The 16,070-nt window shown below is 47.3% G+C and overlaps 1 protein-coding gene across 6 annotated transcripts in view; it reads right to left on the reverse strand.

Moving 5' to 3' along the window:
- cyfip2 (cytoplasmic FMR1 interacting protein 2) overlaps positions 1-16,070 on the reverse strand; it is a 54,509-nt gene that overhangs the window by 36,068 nt on the left and 2,371 nt on the right. For 5 of the 6 annotated variants that reach the window (XM_055888375.1, XM_055888374.1, XM_055888371.1 and 2 more), the window contains 3 exons: positions 6,519-6,668; positions 6,246-6,335; positions 240-317 (listed from right to left, as the gene is read on the reverse strand). In XM_055888375.1, coding sequence (XP_055744350.1) covers positions 240-317; positions 6,246-6,335; positions 6,519-6,635 — 285 coding nt within the window. In that variant the 5' untranslated portion in view covers positions 6,636-6,668. Of the gene's footprint in view, positions 1-239; positions 318-6,245; positions 6,336-6,518; positions 6,689-16,070 lie in introns of all 6 variants that reach the window. The other variant, XM_055888372.1, reaches the window with a different exon arrangement.

Genomic DNA, 16,070 nt, shown 5'->3' on the forward strand with positions numbered 1-16,070 from the left:
AGAGAGAGAGAGAGACAGAGAGAGAGAGAGACAGAGAGAGAGACAGAAAGAGAGAAACAGAGAGAGAGAGAGACAGAGAGACAGAGAGAGAGAGACAGAGAGAGTGTGTGTAATGTTTACTGTTAATTTAATATTTTTTATTTCACTTTTGTTTATTAATCCATTTCACTTGCTTTGACAATGTAATCATATGTTTCCCATGTCAATTAAGCCCTTTGAATTGAAAGAGAGAGAGTTACCTGTGGTATAGCTCTTGAGCAGCTTCTCCAGGTGTAGAGCATGACAGCATACTCATGGCCTTCCTCCAGCATCTCATTCTGGGGAGAGAGAACAGACAGAGGGGTTATATCTACACCTATTTATAAATGATGTGGCTAACTGTATGGATAAAAGGCTCAATTGTGCTGCCCTCTTCATTGACCTGTCAAAGGCTTTAGATACTGCTGATCACTCATTGCAAATTCAGAGGCTTTCCTCAATTGGCCGAGACCAGGCTGTATGTAACTGGTTGAAACATGACTTGACAGATAGAACTCAATGTGTGTCTACTGATGGTGTTAAATCAGGTTTCCTGGATATTATGAAAGGTGTCGCGCAGGGGTCGATTTTAGGTCCAGTACATTTTAATGTTTACATTAATAATATTGACTTTCCTGTAAACAATTGTGACCTGCACTTGTATGCGATGATACTGTTGTGTATGTTATTGCCCCCACAGTTGACCAGACTCTACCTGAACTACAGTCTGCCTTCATTGTATTATGATACTGTTGTGTCTGCTATTAGACCCCCAACGTTGACCAGACTCTATCTGAACTACAGTCTGCCTTCATTGTATTACAGAAAACTATTGATCGTGTCACTGCTTCCAAATATCTGAGCATCTGAACAGATGAAAAGCGGTCTTTTAAAAAGCATACTGATGAGTTAGTTACAGTTGAAGTCGGAAGTTTACATACACTTAGGTTGGAGTCATTAAAACTAGTTTTTCAACCACTCCACACATTTCTTGTTAACAAATCGTAGTTTTGGCAAGTCGATTAGGACATCTACTTTGTATGACACAAGTAATTTTTCCAACAACTGTTTACAGACAGATTATTTCACTTATAATTCACTGTATCACAATTCCAGGGGGGCAGAAGTTTACATACACTAAGTTGACTGTGCCTTTAAACAGCTTGGAAAATTCCAGAAATTTATGTCATGGCTTTAGAAGCTTCTGATAGGCTAATTGACATAATTTGAATCAATTGGAGGTGTACCTGTGGATGTATTTCAAGGCCTACCTTAAAACTCAAATCCTTTTTGCTTGACCTCATGGAAAAATCGAAATAAATCAGCCAAGACCTCAGAAAAAAGGTACCACGTTCATCTGTACAAACAATAGTACGCAAGTATAAACACCATGGGACCACACAGCCGTCATATCGCTCAGGAAGGAGACGCGTTCTGTCTCCTAGAAATGAACGTACTTTTGTGCGAAAAGTGCAAATCAATCCCAGAACAACAGCAAAGGACCTTGTGAAGATGCTGGAGGAAACAGGTATAAAGGTATCTATATCCACAGTAAAACGAGTCCTATATCGACATAATCTGAAAGGCCGCTCAGCAAAGCAGAAGCCACTGCTCCAAAACCGCCATAAAAAAGCCAGACTACGGTTTGCAACTGCACTTGGGGACAAAGATCGTACTTTTTGGAGAAATGTCCTCTGGTCTGATGAAACAAAAATAGAACTGTTTGGCCATAATGACCATCGTTATGTTTGGAGGAAAAAGGGGGAAGCTTGCAAGCCGAAGAACACCATCCCCTCCGTGAATCATGGGGGTGGCAGCATCATGTTGTTGGGGTGCTTTGCTGCAGGAGGGACTGGTGCACTTCACAAAATAGATGGCATCATGAGGAAGAGAAAATTATGTGGATATATTGAAGCAACATCTCAAGACATCCGTCAGTAAGTTAAAGCTTGGTTATAAATTGACCCCAAGCATACTTCTAAAGTTGTGGCAAAATGGCTTAAGGACAACAAAGTCAAGGTATTGGAGTGGCCATCACAAAGCCCTGACCCCAATCCTATAGAAAATTTGTGGGCAGAACTGAACAAGTGTGTGCGAGCAAGGAGGCCTACAAACCTGACTCAGTTACACCAGCTCTGTCAGGAGGAATGGGCCAGAATTCACCCAATTTATTGTGGGAAGCTTGTGGAAGGCTACCCGAAACGTTTGACCCAAGTTAAACAATTTAAAGGCAATTCTACCAAATACTAATTGAGTGTATGTAAACTCTTGACCCACTGGGAATGTGATGAAAGAAATAAAAGCTGAAATAAATAATTCTCTCTACTATTATTCTGACATTTCACATTCTTAAAATAAAGCGGTGATCCTAACTGACCTAAGACAGGGAATTTTTACTAGGATTAAATGTCAGTGTCACATTCGTCGTAACATTGAAGAGAGGAGGACCAAGGCGCAGCGTGAAATGAATACATATTTAATAAACGAAGACGAAGAACACTTGACAAACTATACAAAACAACAAACGAACGTGAAGCTATATAACAAATAGTGCTGACACTAAACACTACACATAGACAATCACCCACGAACTACCTAATGAATATGGCTGCCTAAATATGGTTCCCTATCAGAGACAACGATAGACAGCTGCCTCTAATTGAGAACCAATCTAGGCAACCATAGACATACATAAACCTAGACTGAACACTGCCCCATAAACATACAAAACCCCCTAGACAATACAAAACACATACATCCCCCATGTCACACCCTGACCTAACTAAAATAATAAAGAAAACAAAGATAACTAAGGCCAGGGCGTGACAGTCAGGAATTGTAAAAAACTGAGTTTAAATGTTTTTGGCTCAGGCGTATGTAAACTTCCGACTTCAACTGTAATAAGCTGAGAACAAAAATGGGCTTCTTCTATAGAAATAGGTCCTGCCTCTCGGTAAATAGTAGAAAGCAGATTAGGAACATCGATGTTTCTATAGGTCTTAGATAGGGCTGTTGCGGTGACCTTACTACCGCCACACCGGTGGTCACGAGTCATGAAGGCAGTCAAATTCCACATGACATTTTAGTCACGGTAATTAGGCTTCTACAAGCTCTGATGCTGCTTCTGGTCATTGGTAGCCTACCAAACTTGCTAACTGCCTGGTACTCAGCAATCTGTTTTCTAATCACTCTGACATCAATGCAAATGTAATAAAACATCTAATCAAACACTTCATGAGAGCCCATGAGCTCATGTTGTGCAACATTTCTATAGGCTATGCAATTGGCGAGCAAACATAGTGATGGGCTCTACTAAAAAGAGGAGGATCCCATCAGCTTTCTATAGGCTAGGCCTACTATATTTATTTATCAGCTTTCTATAGGCTAGGCCTACTATATTTATTTATCAGTTTTCTATAGGCTAGGCCTAGTATATTTATTTATCAGTTTTCTATAGGCTAGGCCTACTATATTTATTTATCAGTTTTCTATAGGCTAGGCCTAGTATATTTATTTATCAGCTTTCTATAGGCTAGGCCTACTATATTTATTTATCAGCTTTCCTAATATTAAGCACATTGGTTATATTTACAACAGGAGTATAGGCTACCTGGCTGGCATAGATGACATGTATTTTTTCCAGCTGCCCCTGTTGTGCAGGATAATGATCCATTCTAAATCCAAACTAATTTCACACATATATTATTTAGTGTATGTAAAGACAAGATTAAATCAAGCATAGTCTGATGGGTAACAATATTAGCCTATCACTTGTGAATTATATATCACTTGTGAATTATATATCACTTGTGAATTATATATCACTTGTGAATGATACCCAGCTAGTTTGCAGTAAGGAAAACCTGCAGTATAGTCACACACCTCATGTAGCCTAGCCATAGGCCTATATGTTTTAATAAGGTTAGTATCACAACTAAAGTGGCCAAATAACTTCTAAAAATTAAGAACATTAATCTGCTTTACAAGGGGTGTTGAGTCTAACATAAGCAGCGCGTGAGTTTCAAGTTTGGGGAAGAATATTTTCACCATAAAAATGCACCTTTATAATAACAGCATTACCTGCATAATCACATTTGCAGTCACTGTTGATCATGGTGTTTTCCACTAATGGAACATTCACACTCATAGACTATTACCATGTGCTCATTGCTGCTCTTACAATGTGAAGAAACAGACTAATAGTTGATCTACATTTTAAGTTAAACGTTCTGATCTGTTGCGTCAGCCCTAATTGCATAAAAAGTTTTTTTTATTTTTTTTGCTAGTGGTTGTATTCATTTGGGATCTATCGCATCCCACAACTGTCCCAGACTGTTTGGAATATTTATTTCTCACACAGAATAGAATAGGTCGACCTTTGTACTATGGGGATAGTAGACTGACATCGGCTAGCGCTGTTGCTGTTTGTTAGGCTCATCTTGTTGGCTGACGTAAAGATAAATATACAGCTCTAACATCTTCAATATGCGCCTCAGAATTCAATAACAGAGACGCAGTTGTGTCCCCTGATGTGTCCGTCTTCACTTGTAGACTACTTCTTAGCTGAGACGTGAGAAGTGAAGGACCCTGTGAGAAGGACCCGGTCACGTGAAGGGCATTGGCTACATCTGAGAGAGCCATGTGAGTGAGAGGTGCTTCGGTGCGCGGCAGCCGGAATAATAATGATTATATTCAAAGGTGGCATTACGGCCAAACGGGGAGAGTTTGCCAAAAGGCAGCTAAAAGACTCTCAGACCATTAAAAACCAAATTCTCTGGTCTGATGAACCCAAGATTGAACTCTTTGGCCTGAATGCCAAGCGTCATGTCTGGAGGAAACCTGGCACCATCCCTACAGTGAAGCATGGTGGTGGCAGCATCATACTGTGGGTATGTTGTTCACCGGGAGGGACTGGGAGACTAGTCAGGATCAAGGGAAAGTTGAACGGAGCAAAGTACAGAGAGATCCTCAGACTGGGGCGAAGGTTCACCTTCCAACAAGACAACGACTCTAAGCACATAGCCAAGTCAACACAGGAGTGGCTTCGGGACAAGTCTCTGAATGTCTTTGAGTGGCCCAGCCAGAGCACGGACTAGAACCCATCGAACATCTCTGGAGAGACCTGAAAGTAGCTGTGCAGCAACGCTCCTCATCCAACCTGACAGAGCTTGAGAGGATCTGCAGAGAAGAATGGGAGAAACTCCCCAAATACAGGTGTGCCAAGCTTGTAGCGTCATACCCAACAAGACTTGAGGCTGTAATCGCTGCTAAAGGTGCTTCAATAAAGTACTGAGTAAAGGGTCTGAATACTGATGTAAATGTGATTCTAAAACCTGTTTTTGCTTTATCATTATGGGATATTGTGTATAGATTGATGAGGGGGGAAAAACGATGTAATCAATTTTAGAATAAGGTAACCTAACAAAATGTGGAAAAAGTCAAGGGGTCTGAATACTTTCCGAATGCACTGTATGTTTCCAACATAGAATAGTTATAGTGTGTGATAAAATGTCTGCTGTGTAATATCTCCTCACATGCATTCACTACGGTGAATATTCTCCGGTGTAAAATATACTCTTTTACCAAAACAGGAAACACAGGTCTCATTGGAAAACAGATGCCTCAACTGAATGGAACTTCCTGATTGAAATCAAGTTGATTTAAAAGACAGTTTCCTCTTCTTTGTCAGTCAAATCACACTCCCCATTAATTCCATTCAGGAAGAGAAGGTCTAGCTTAGTGACTGCCTGATTCATCCCTCGGTGTGTGTGTGTGTGTTCTGTATGTGTGTGTCAACACAAACTGCTAACCAGGCCAAGCCTCAGATTGAAAATGACGATAAAACACCCCAACACCAAAAACACAAGGCTCTCTCTCTCTCTCTCTGTGTGTGTGTGTGTGTGTGCATGTGCATGTGCATGTGCATGTGCATGTGCATGTGCATGTGCATGTGTATGTGTATGTGAGTGAGTGAGTGCGTGCGTGCGTGCACGAGTGAGTGAGTGAGTGAGTGAGTGAGTGAGTGAGTGAGTGAGTGAGTGAGTGAGTGCGGGCCAAGCCAAGAGTTGAGAATGATGATGATGCTAGGGAAGCATTACCTAACTGTTCCCATCGAAAAACAAAAGTATGCTCCTGTCCACAAAGTACATAGGCCCAAATCCAAACCTCTCCCTCAGTCCTCTCCCTCGGCCCCATTCCAAACCAATCCCTCCACATTGCCTACTCACCATGCTAGAGTGGACAGTTGCCTGCTCGATGTAGCGAGCTATCCCCGTCACAAACGCATTCCTGTCCTCAAAGTTGGTATCGAAGTTAGCCTAGAGAGAAAGACAAAGACAGAGTTGAGTACTGTTGCAATTCATTTGAAAACTCAGACGTGTGTGTGTGTGTGTGTGTGTGTGTGTGTGTGTGTGTGTGTGTGTGTGTGTGTGTGTGTGTGTGTGTGTGTGTGTGTGTGTGTGTGTGTGTGTGTGTGTGTGTGTGTGTGTGTGTGTGTGTACCTGGTACATGATGGATGAGGGCGGAGGTTCGATGCAGGGCTGCTGGTCAGGGAGAGGCAGCTCCTCCAACAGATCCACGTTAGACAGAGCATCCTCCAGGGTCACGTGGGTCGTCATGGTTACAAGAGGTCACTCACACAACCGGCCAGTCTGACAGAGAGACACACAGACTGACATTAAATGTCACTTTTGTTTATCCATTTCACTTGCTTTGGCAATGTAAACATTTGTTTCCCATGCCAACAAAGCCCCTTAAAATGAGATGAATTGAATTGAATTGAATTGAATTGAGAGAGAGAGAAACCTGTCAGTAAAAAAAAGAAGAGGACAAATCCTAATCTATAATGAGTGTAGACTCCATCACCAGGAAAACTGTCATACACTGTCTGGTATTCACTTTCATTTCCTCTTTAGGAACCACTTGCTACAGCACATATCTATCTGTCTGTCTGTGTACGTGTAACCTGTCTGTCTGTCTGTGTACCTGTAACCTGTCTGTCTGTCTGTCTGTCTGTGTACCTGTAACCTGTCTGTCTGTCTGTCTGTGTACCTGTCTGTCTGTCTGTCTGTCTGTCTGTGCACCTGTAACCTGTAACATGTCTGTCTGTGCATCTGTAACATGTCTGTCTGTCTGTGCACCTGTAACATGTCTGTCTGTCTGTGCACCTGTAACCTGTACGTCTGTCTGTCTGTCTGTGCACCTGTAACCTGCATGTCTGCATGTGCACCTGTAACCTGCATGTCTGTCTGTGCACCTGTAACCTGTACGTCTGTCTGTCTGTCTGTGCACCTGTAACATGCATGTCTGCCTGTGCACCTGTAACCTGCATGTCTGCCTGTGCACCTGTCAGTCTGTCTATCTGTCTGTCTGTCCACCTGCAACCTGTCTCTCTGTCTGTGTACCTGTCAGTCTGTCTGTCTGTAAATCTGCAACCTGTCTCTCTGTCTGTTTACCTGTCAGTCTGTCTGTCTGTCCACCTGCAACCTGTCTCTCTGTCTGTGCACCTGTATGTTTGTCTGTCTGTATGTGCACCTGTAACTTGACTGTCTGTCTGTGCATCTGTCACCTGTACGTCTGTCTGTCTGTCTGTGCACCTGTACGTTTGTCTGTCTGTATGTGCACCTGTAACCTGTCTGTCTGTGCACCTGTAACCTGTCTGTCTGTGCACCTGTAACCTGTCTGTCTGTGCACCTGTATATCTGTCTGTCTGTCTGTGCACCTGTAACCTGTCTGTCTGTCTGTGCACCTGTAACCTGTCTGTCTGTCTGTCTGTCTGTCTGTCTGTCTGTCTGTCTGTCTGTCTGTCTGTGTGCTTCCTGTCTATATCAACACAGTTCAGGGGGGGTGGGCACGTTTCCCTTTTACAACTGATGTCATCAGAGAAACAACCTTTGTGTCTCCAGTGTTGTAACGCTAGACAACGCTATCCTTCTGAGTAGGAGGAGAGCAGCAGTACACTGACTCTAACTGTCTGTCAGGCCACTGCTGAATGTACGTAGCACACTGGTACATGATGGTGTTCTGTCTGCTCTGCACTGAAACCAAACAGCTGAGTCGGTTAATTCACCTGCAGACAGTCATTAACACTTGACTGAAGATGGATAAAAATAGTGCAGAAAGGCACATCAATAGCTAACCAAACAAAGGTGTTCCTAATCAATCAATCAATTACAGTATTGCTCTCTTGCACATAGAAGCCTTGTATAGTGGACTGTTTAGAAGACCATAGACCCTTACAGCCAGTCTGGTCTGGGTCTGAGCAGGAACAGACCCTTACAGCCAGTCTGGTCTGGGTCTGAGCAGGAACAGACCCTTACAGCCAGTCTGGTCTGGGTCTGAGCAGGAACAGACCCTTACAGCCAGTCTGTTCTGGGTCTGAGCAGGAACAGACCCTTACAGCCAGTCTGGTCTGGGTCTGAGCAGTAACAGACCCTTACAGCCAGTCTGGTCTGGGTCTGAGCAGGAACAGACCCTTGCAGCCAGTCTGGTCTGGGTCTGAGCAGGAACAGACCCTTACAGCCAGTCTGGTCTGGGTCTGAGCAGGAACAGACTCTTACAGCCAGTCTGGTCTGGGTCTGAGCAGGAACAGACCCTTACAGCCAGTCTGGTCTGGGTCTGAGCAGGAACAGACCCTTACAGCCAGTCTGGTCTGGGTCTGAGCAGGAACAGACCCTTACAGCCAGTCTGGTCTGGGTCTGAGCAGGAACAGACCCTTACAGCCAGTCTGGTCTGGGTCTGAGCAGGAACAGACCCTTACAGCCAGTCTGGTCTGGGTCTGAGCAGGAACAGACCCTTACAGCCAGTCTGGTCTGGGTCTGAGCAGGAACAGACCCTTACAGCCAGTCTGGTCTGGGTCTGAGCAGGAACAGACCCTTACAACCAGTCTGGTCTGGGTCTGAGCAGGAACAGACCCTTACAGCCAGTCTGGTCTGGGTCTGAGCAGGAACAGACCCTTACAGCCAGTCTGGTCTGGGTCTGAGCAGGAACAGACTCTTACAGCCAGTCTGGTCTGGGTCTGAGCAGGAACAGACCCTTACAACCAGTCTGGTCTGGGTCTGAGCAGGAACAGACCCTTACAGCCAGTCTGGTCTGGGTCTGAGCAGGAACAGACCCTTACAGCCAGTCTGGTCTGGGTCTGAGCAGGAACAGACCCTTACAGCCAGTCTGGTCTGGGTCTGAGCAGGAACAGACTCTTACAGCCAGTCTGGTCTGGGTCTGAGCAGGAACAGACCCTTACAGCCAGTCTGGTCTGGGTCTGAGCAGGAACAGACCCTTACAGCCAGTCTGGTCTGGGTCTGAGCAGGAACAGACCCTTACAGCCAGTCTGGTCTGGGTCTGAGCAGGAACAGACCCTTACAGCCAGTCTGGTCTGGGTCTGAGCAGGAACAGACCCTTACAGCCAGTCTGGTCTGGGTCTGAGCAGGAACAGTGTGTCTACGTCCCAAATGCCACCCTACATAGTGCAATATATAGGAAATTGGGAGCCATTTGGGGCGACCGACTGTGTCTGGCCCGGGGCCTGGCCTACATATCATGTGCCTCTCAGGAGTGTGTTTTTACATCTGCTCTGACACACAGGGGCTGACATGACTGATAAGATGCTTAATCTCCTACAGCCAGAAGGAACAGTGGGGGAGATAAAGGAGAGTAAGAAGGGAAAGGGTGAAGAGGAAAGAGGGGGAAGAGGGGAGAGGGGGAAGAGGGGAGAGGGGGAAGAGGAAAGAGGGTGAAGAGGGGAGAGGGGGAAGAGGGGAGAGGGGGAGGAGGGGAGAGGGAGAAGAGGGGAGAGGGAGAAGAGGGGAGAGGGAGAAGAGGGAAGAGGGTGAAGAGGAAAGAGGGGGAAGAGGGGAAGAGGGGAGAGGGGGAAGAGGGGAGAGTGGGGGGAAGAGGGGAGAGGGTGAAGCGGGTGAAGAGGGTGAAGAGGGGAGATGGTGGAGAGGGTGAAGAGGGGAGAGGGTGAAGGGGGGAGGGTGAAGCGGGAAGAGGGTGAAGAGGGGAGAGGGTGGAGAGGGGAGAGGGTGAAGTGGGAAGAGGTTGACGAGGGGAGAGGGTGAAGGGGAGATGGTGAAGGGGGGAGATGATGAAGAGGGGAATGGGTGAAGAGGGGAGAGGGTGAAGAGGGGAGAGGGTGAAGAGGGAAGAGGGGGAAGAGGGTGAAAAGGGAAGAGGGTGAAGAGGGGAGAGGGGGAAGAGCGGAGATGGTGAAGGGGGGAGATGGTGAAGAGGGGGAAAGGGTGAAAGGGGGAGATGGTGAAGAGGGAAGAGGGTATAGAGGGGAGAAGGGTGAAGGGTAAAGGGTGAAGGGGGAGAGGGTGAAGGGTGAAGGGGGGAGAGGGTGAATGGTGAAGGGGGAGAGGGTGAAGGGGGGAGAGGGTGAAGAGGGGAGAGGGTGAAGAGGGGAGAGGGTGAAAAGGGGAGAGGGTGGAGGGGGAGAGGGTGAAAAGGGGAGAGGGTAAAGAGGGGAGAGGGTGAAGGGGGAAGAGGGTGAAGAGGGTGAAGAGGGGAGAGGGTATAGAGGGAAGAGGGTATAGAGGGAAGAGGGTGAAGAGGGTGAAAAGGGGAGAGGGTGAAAAGGGAAGAGGGTGAAGTGGGAATATGGTGAAGAGGGAAGATGGTGAAGAGGGGGAAAGGGTGGAGAGGGTGATGAGGGGAGAGGGTGAAAAGGGAAGAGGGTGAAAAGGGGAGAGGGTGAAAAGGGGAGAGGGTGAAAAGGGGAGAGGGTGAAGAGGGGAGAGGGTGAAGTGGGAATATGGTGAAGAGGGAAGATGGTGAAGCGGGTGAAGAGGGTGAAGCGGGTGAAGAGGGTGAAGAGGGGAGATGGTGAAGGGGGGAGATGGTGAAGAGGGGGAAAGGGTGGAGAGGGTGATGAGGGGAGAGGGTGAAAAGGGAAGAGGGTGAAAAGGGGAGAGGGTGAAAAGGGGAGAGGGTGAAGAGGGGAGAGGGTGAAGTGGGAATATGGTGAAGAGGGAAGATGGTGAAGCGGGTGAAGAGGGTGAAGCGGGTGAAGAGGGTGAAGAGGGGAGATGGTGAAGGGGGGAGATGGTGAAGAGGGGGAAAGGGTGGAGAGGGTGATGAGGGGAGAGGGTGAAAAGGGAAGAGGGTGAAGAGGGAAGAGGGTGAAGAGAGTGAAGGGGGTGAAGAAGATGAAGAGTGAAGTGGGTGAAGAGGGGGGAGAGGGTGAAGAAGGGAGATGGTGAAGAGGGGAAAGGGTGAAGGGGGGAGATGGTGAAGAGGGAAGAGGGTATAGAGGGGAGAAGGGTGAAGGGTAAAGGGTGAAGGGGGGAGAGGGTGAAGGGTGAAGGGGGGAGAGGGTGAATGGTGAAGGGGGAGAGGGTGAAGGGGGGAGAGGGTGAAGAGGGGAGAGGGTGAAAAGGGGAGAGGGTGAAAAGGGGAGAGGGTGAAGGGGGAGAGGGTGAAAAGGGGAGAGGGTGAAGAGGGGAGAGGGTGAAGAGGGGAAGAGGGTGAAGAGGGTGAAGAGGGGAGAGGGTATAGAGGGAAGAGGGAAGAGGGTATAGAGGGGAGAGGGTGAAGAGGGTGAAGAGGGGAGAGGGTGAAGGGGGGAGAGGGTGAAGAGGGGAGAGGGTGAAGAGGGTGAAGAGGGGAGAGGGTGAAGGGGGGAGAGGGTGAAGAGGGGAGAGGGTGAAGAGGGGAGAGGGTGAAGGGTGAAGGGTGAAGGGGAGAGAGGGTGAAGGGTGAAGGGGGGAGAGGGTGAAGGGTGAAGGGGAGAGAGGGTGAATGGTGAAGGGGGGAGAGGGTGAAGGGTGAAGGGGGGAGAGGGTGAAGAGGGGAGAGGGTGAAGAGGGGAGAGGGTGAAAAGGGGAGAGGGTGAAAAGGGGAGGGTGAAGAGGGGAGAGGGTGAAGAGGGTATAGAGGGGAGAGGGTGAAGAGGGGAGAGGGTGAAGGGGGAAGAGGGTGAAGAGGGTGAAGAGGGGAGAGGGTATAGAGGGAAGAGGGTATAGAGGTGAGAGGGTGAAGAGGTGGAGAGGGTGAAGAGGGTGAAGAGGGGAGAGGGTATAGAGGGGAGAGGGTATAGAGGGGAGAGGGTATAGAGGGGTGAGGGTGAAGGGGGAGAGGGTGAAGGGGGAGAGGGTGAAGAGGGGAGAGGGTGAAGAGGGGAGAGGGTGAAGAGGGGAGAGGGTGATGGGGGGAGGGTGATGGGGGGAGAGTGTGAAGGAGGGAGAGGGTGAAGAGGGGAGAGGGTGAAAAGGGGAGAGGGTGAAGAGGGGAGAGGGTAAAGAGGGGAGAGGGTGAAGAGGGGAGAGGGTGAAGAGGGGAGAGGGTGAAGAGGGGAGAGGGTATAGAGGGGAGAGGGTGAAGGGGGGAGAGTGTGAAGGAGGGAGAGGGTGAAGAGGGGAGAGGGTATAGAGGGTATAGAGGGGAGAGGGTGAAGGGGGGAGAGGGTGAAGGGGGAGAGGGTAAAGAGGGGAGAGGGTATAGAGGGGAGAGGGTGAAGGGGGAGAGGGTGAAGAGGGGAGAGGGTGAAGAGGGGAGAGGGTGAAGAGGGGAGAGGGTGAAGAGGGGAGAGGGTATAGAGGGGAGAGGGTGAAGAGGGGAGAGGGTGAAGAGGGGAGAGGGTGAAGAGGGGAGAGGGTGATGGGGGGAGAGGGTGAAGAGGGGAGAGGGTGAAGAGGGAAGAGGGTGAAAAGGGGAGAGGGTGAAGAGGGGAGAGGGTGAAGAGGGAAGAGGGTGAAGAGGGGAGAGGGGGAAGAGGGTGAAGAGGGGGAAGAGGGTGAAGAGGGAAGAGGGTATAGCGGGAAGAGGGTATAGAGAGGAGAGGGTGAAAACACAGCAAGCAAGTGTAATAACTACACACACAATTGGTTTAGGAATCGGTTGATCCAATACAGACACATTCCTTCATCTTTCATTAGCTTCAGCCCAACATACACACACACAGTCTCTGATAATCTACCAAGGAAAGGGCTGAAAATAGCCCATATAAATATATTAATATATGTAGCCTTAGAAATAAGGTTCATGAAACCTATAACTTGCTAACATCAGATAACATTGATATACTGGCCATCTCCGAAGCTCACTTAAATCATTCCTTTGATGATACAGCAGTAGCAATACAGTGATAACGTTTATAGAAAAAACAGGAATGCCTATGGGGGAGGTGTTTCTGTATATGTTCAGAGCCATATTCCTGTAAAGCTTAGAGAGGATCTCATGTCTAATGCTGTTGAAGTGTTGTGGTTGCATATTAACCTGCCTCATCTAAAGCCTCTTATTTCGGGGTGCTGCTATAGGCCACCAAATGCTAACAGTGCTGCTAAGTGCTAACGGTGCTGCTAAGTGCTAACGGTGCTGTTAAGTGCTAACGGTGCTGCTAAGTGCTAACGGTGCTGTTAAGTGCTAACGGTGCTGCTAAGTGCTAACAGTGCTGTTAAGTACTAACGGTGCTGCTAAGTGCTAACGGTGCTGTTAAGTGCTAACGGTGCTGCTAAGTGCTAACGGTGCTGCTAAATGCTAACAGTGCTGCTTAGTGCTAACGGTGCTGCTAAGTGCTAACAGTGCTGTTAAGTGCTAACAGTGCTGCTAAGTGCTAACAGTTAGTATTTGGATAACAAGTGTGCCATGCTTGATAATGTGTGTGATGGTAACAGAGATGTCTATTTTCTACCAATAGTGTTGGATCTGTGACATCCACTTGAATTGATCATATCTTCACTAACGCTGCAGAGCTTTGCTTCAAAGCAATATCATTTTGCATTGGCTGTAGTGACCAGAACATTGTGGCAATAACAAGGGAAGCCAGTGCCAAAGGTTGGGCCTAAAGTAATTTATAAGAGATCATACAAAAACAAATCGAAAGGAGTGTGTGTCTACAGGCGTGGAAGGAAGCTAAAGTGATTCCACTGCCTAAAAATAGTAAAGCACCTTTGCTGACTAACAGCCACCCAATCAGTTTGCTGCCTGTTCTGAATAAACTGACGGAGAGGATTGTGTTTGAGCAAATACAATGCTATTTTTCAGAGAACAAGTCAACTACTGACTTTCAGCATGCATATAGAGAAGGGCACTCAACTTGTACTGCTCTGACTCAGATGACTGATGATTGGTTAAGATAAATGGATAATTAGATTTCAGTGCAGCCTTTGATATTATTGATCATAAATTATTGAAAAAACAAACTTTCTATGGCTTTACATCACCTGCCATCGCATGGTTGGAGAGTTACTTATCCAATAGAACCCAGAGAATGTTCTTCAATGGAAGCTTCTCCATCATCAGACATATGTCTGTGCGGTGTCCCGCAGGCCGTTACGCTCTATTTTTACAATTGATTTGCCACTGGTCCTACACGAAGCTAAACTCAGCAAAAAAAAGAGACATCCTCTCACTGCCAACTGCGTTTATTTTCAGCAAACTTAACATGTGTAAATATTTGTATGAACATAAGATTCAACAAATGAGACATAAACTGAAGAAGTTCACATGTGACTAACAGACATGTGACTAACAGACATGTGACTAACAGAAATTGAATAATGTGTCCCTGAAGAAAGGGGGGGGTGTCAAAATCAAAAGCAACAGTCAGTATCTGGTGTGGCCACCAGCTGCATTAAGTGCTGCAGTGCATCTCCTCCTCATGGACTGCACCAGATTTGCCAGTTCTTGCTGTGAGATGTTACCCCACTCTTCCACCAAGGCACCTGCAAGTTCCCAGACATTTCTGGGGGGAATGGCCCTAGCCCTCACCCTTCGATCCAACAGGTCTCAGACGTGCTCAATGGGACTGAGGCTCTTCACTGGCCACGGCAGAACACTGACATTCCTGTCTTGCAGGAAATCACGCACAGAACAAGCAGTATGGCTTTTGGCATTGTCATGCTGGAGGGACATGTCAGGATGAGCCTGCAGGAAGGGTACCACATGAGGGAGGAGGAAGTCTTCCCTGTAATGCACAGAGTTGAGATTGCCTGCAATGTCAACAAGCTCAGTCCAATGATGCTGTGACACACCGGCCCAGACCATGACGGACCCTCCACCTCCAAATCGATCCCGCTCCAGAGTACAGGCCTTGGTGTTACGCTCATTCCTTCGACAATAAACTCTAATCCGACCATCACCCCTGGTGAGACAAAACCGCGACTCGTCAGTGAAGAGCACTTTTTGCCAGTCCTGACTGGTCCAGCGACGGTGGGTTTATGCCCATTGGCGACGTTGTTGCCGGTGATGTCTGGTGAGGACCTGCCTTACAACAGCCCTACAAGCCCTCAGTCCAGCCTCTCTCAGTCTATTGCGGACAGTCTGAGCACTGATGGAGGGATTGTGCGTTCCTGGTGTAACTCAGGCAGTTGTTGTTGCCATCCTGTACCTGTCTCGCAGGTGTGATGTTCGGATGTACCGATCCTATGCAGGTGTTGTTACACGTGGTCTGCCACTACGAGGACGATCAGCTGTCCGTCCTGTCTCGCTGTAGCGCTGTCTTAGGCGTCTCACAGTACGGACATTGCAATTTATTGCCCTGGCCACATCTGCAGTCCTCATGCCTCCTTGCACCATGCCTATGGCACGTTCACTCAGATGAGCAAGGACCCTGGGCATCGTTCTTTTGGTGTTTTTCAGAGTCAGTAGAAAGGCCTCTTTAGTGTCCTAACTGTGACCTTACTGTCTGTAAGCTGTTAGTGTCTTAACAACCGTTCCACAGGTGCATATTCATTAATTGTTCATGGTTCATTGAATAAGTATGGGAAAGTGTTTAAACCCTTTACAATGAAGATCTGTGAAGTTATTTGGATTTTTACAAATTATCTTTGAAAGACAGGATCCTGAAAAAGGGACGTTTCTTTTTTTGCTGAGTGTAGAATGACTATGTATGTGAATTATTCCACACTCTACATGTCAGCAAGCAAAGCCAGAGATCACTGAAATTCTAAATAAGGAGTTACAGTCAGTATCAGAATGGGTGATTAATAATAAACGGGTCATAAATACACCTAAAAGTAAAAGCATTGTATTTGGTTCAAAACCTGCTCTAAGACCTAAACCTCAACTGGAGTTGTGCATAAAGAGTGTGACCATTGAGAAAGTTTAGGAAGCTA

This window comes from Salvelinus fontinalis, chromosome 29 (genome assembly GCF_029448725.1).
Source record: "Salvelinus fontinalis isolate EN_2023a chromosome 29, ASM2944872v1, whole genome shotgun sequence".
NCBI classification, from domain to species: Eukaryota; Metazoa; Chordata; class Actinopteri; order Salmoniformes; family Salmonidae; genus Salvelinus; species Salvelinus fontinalis.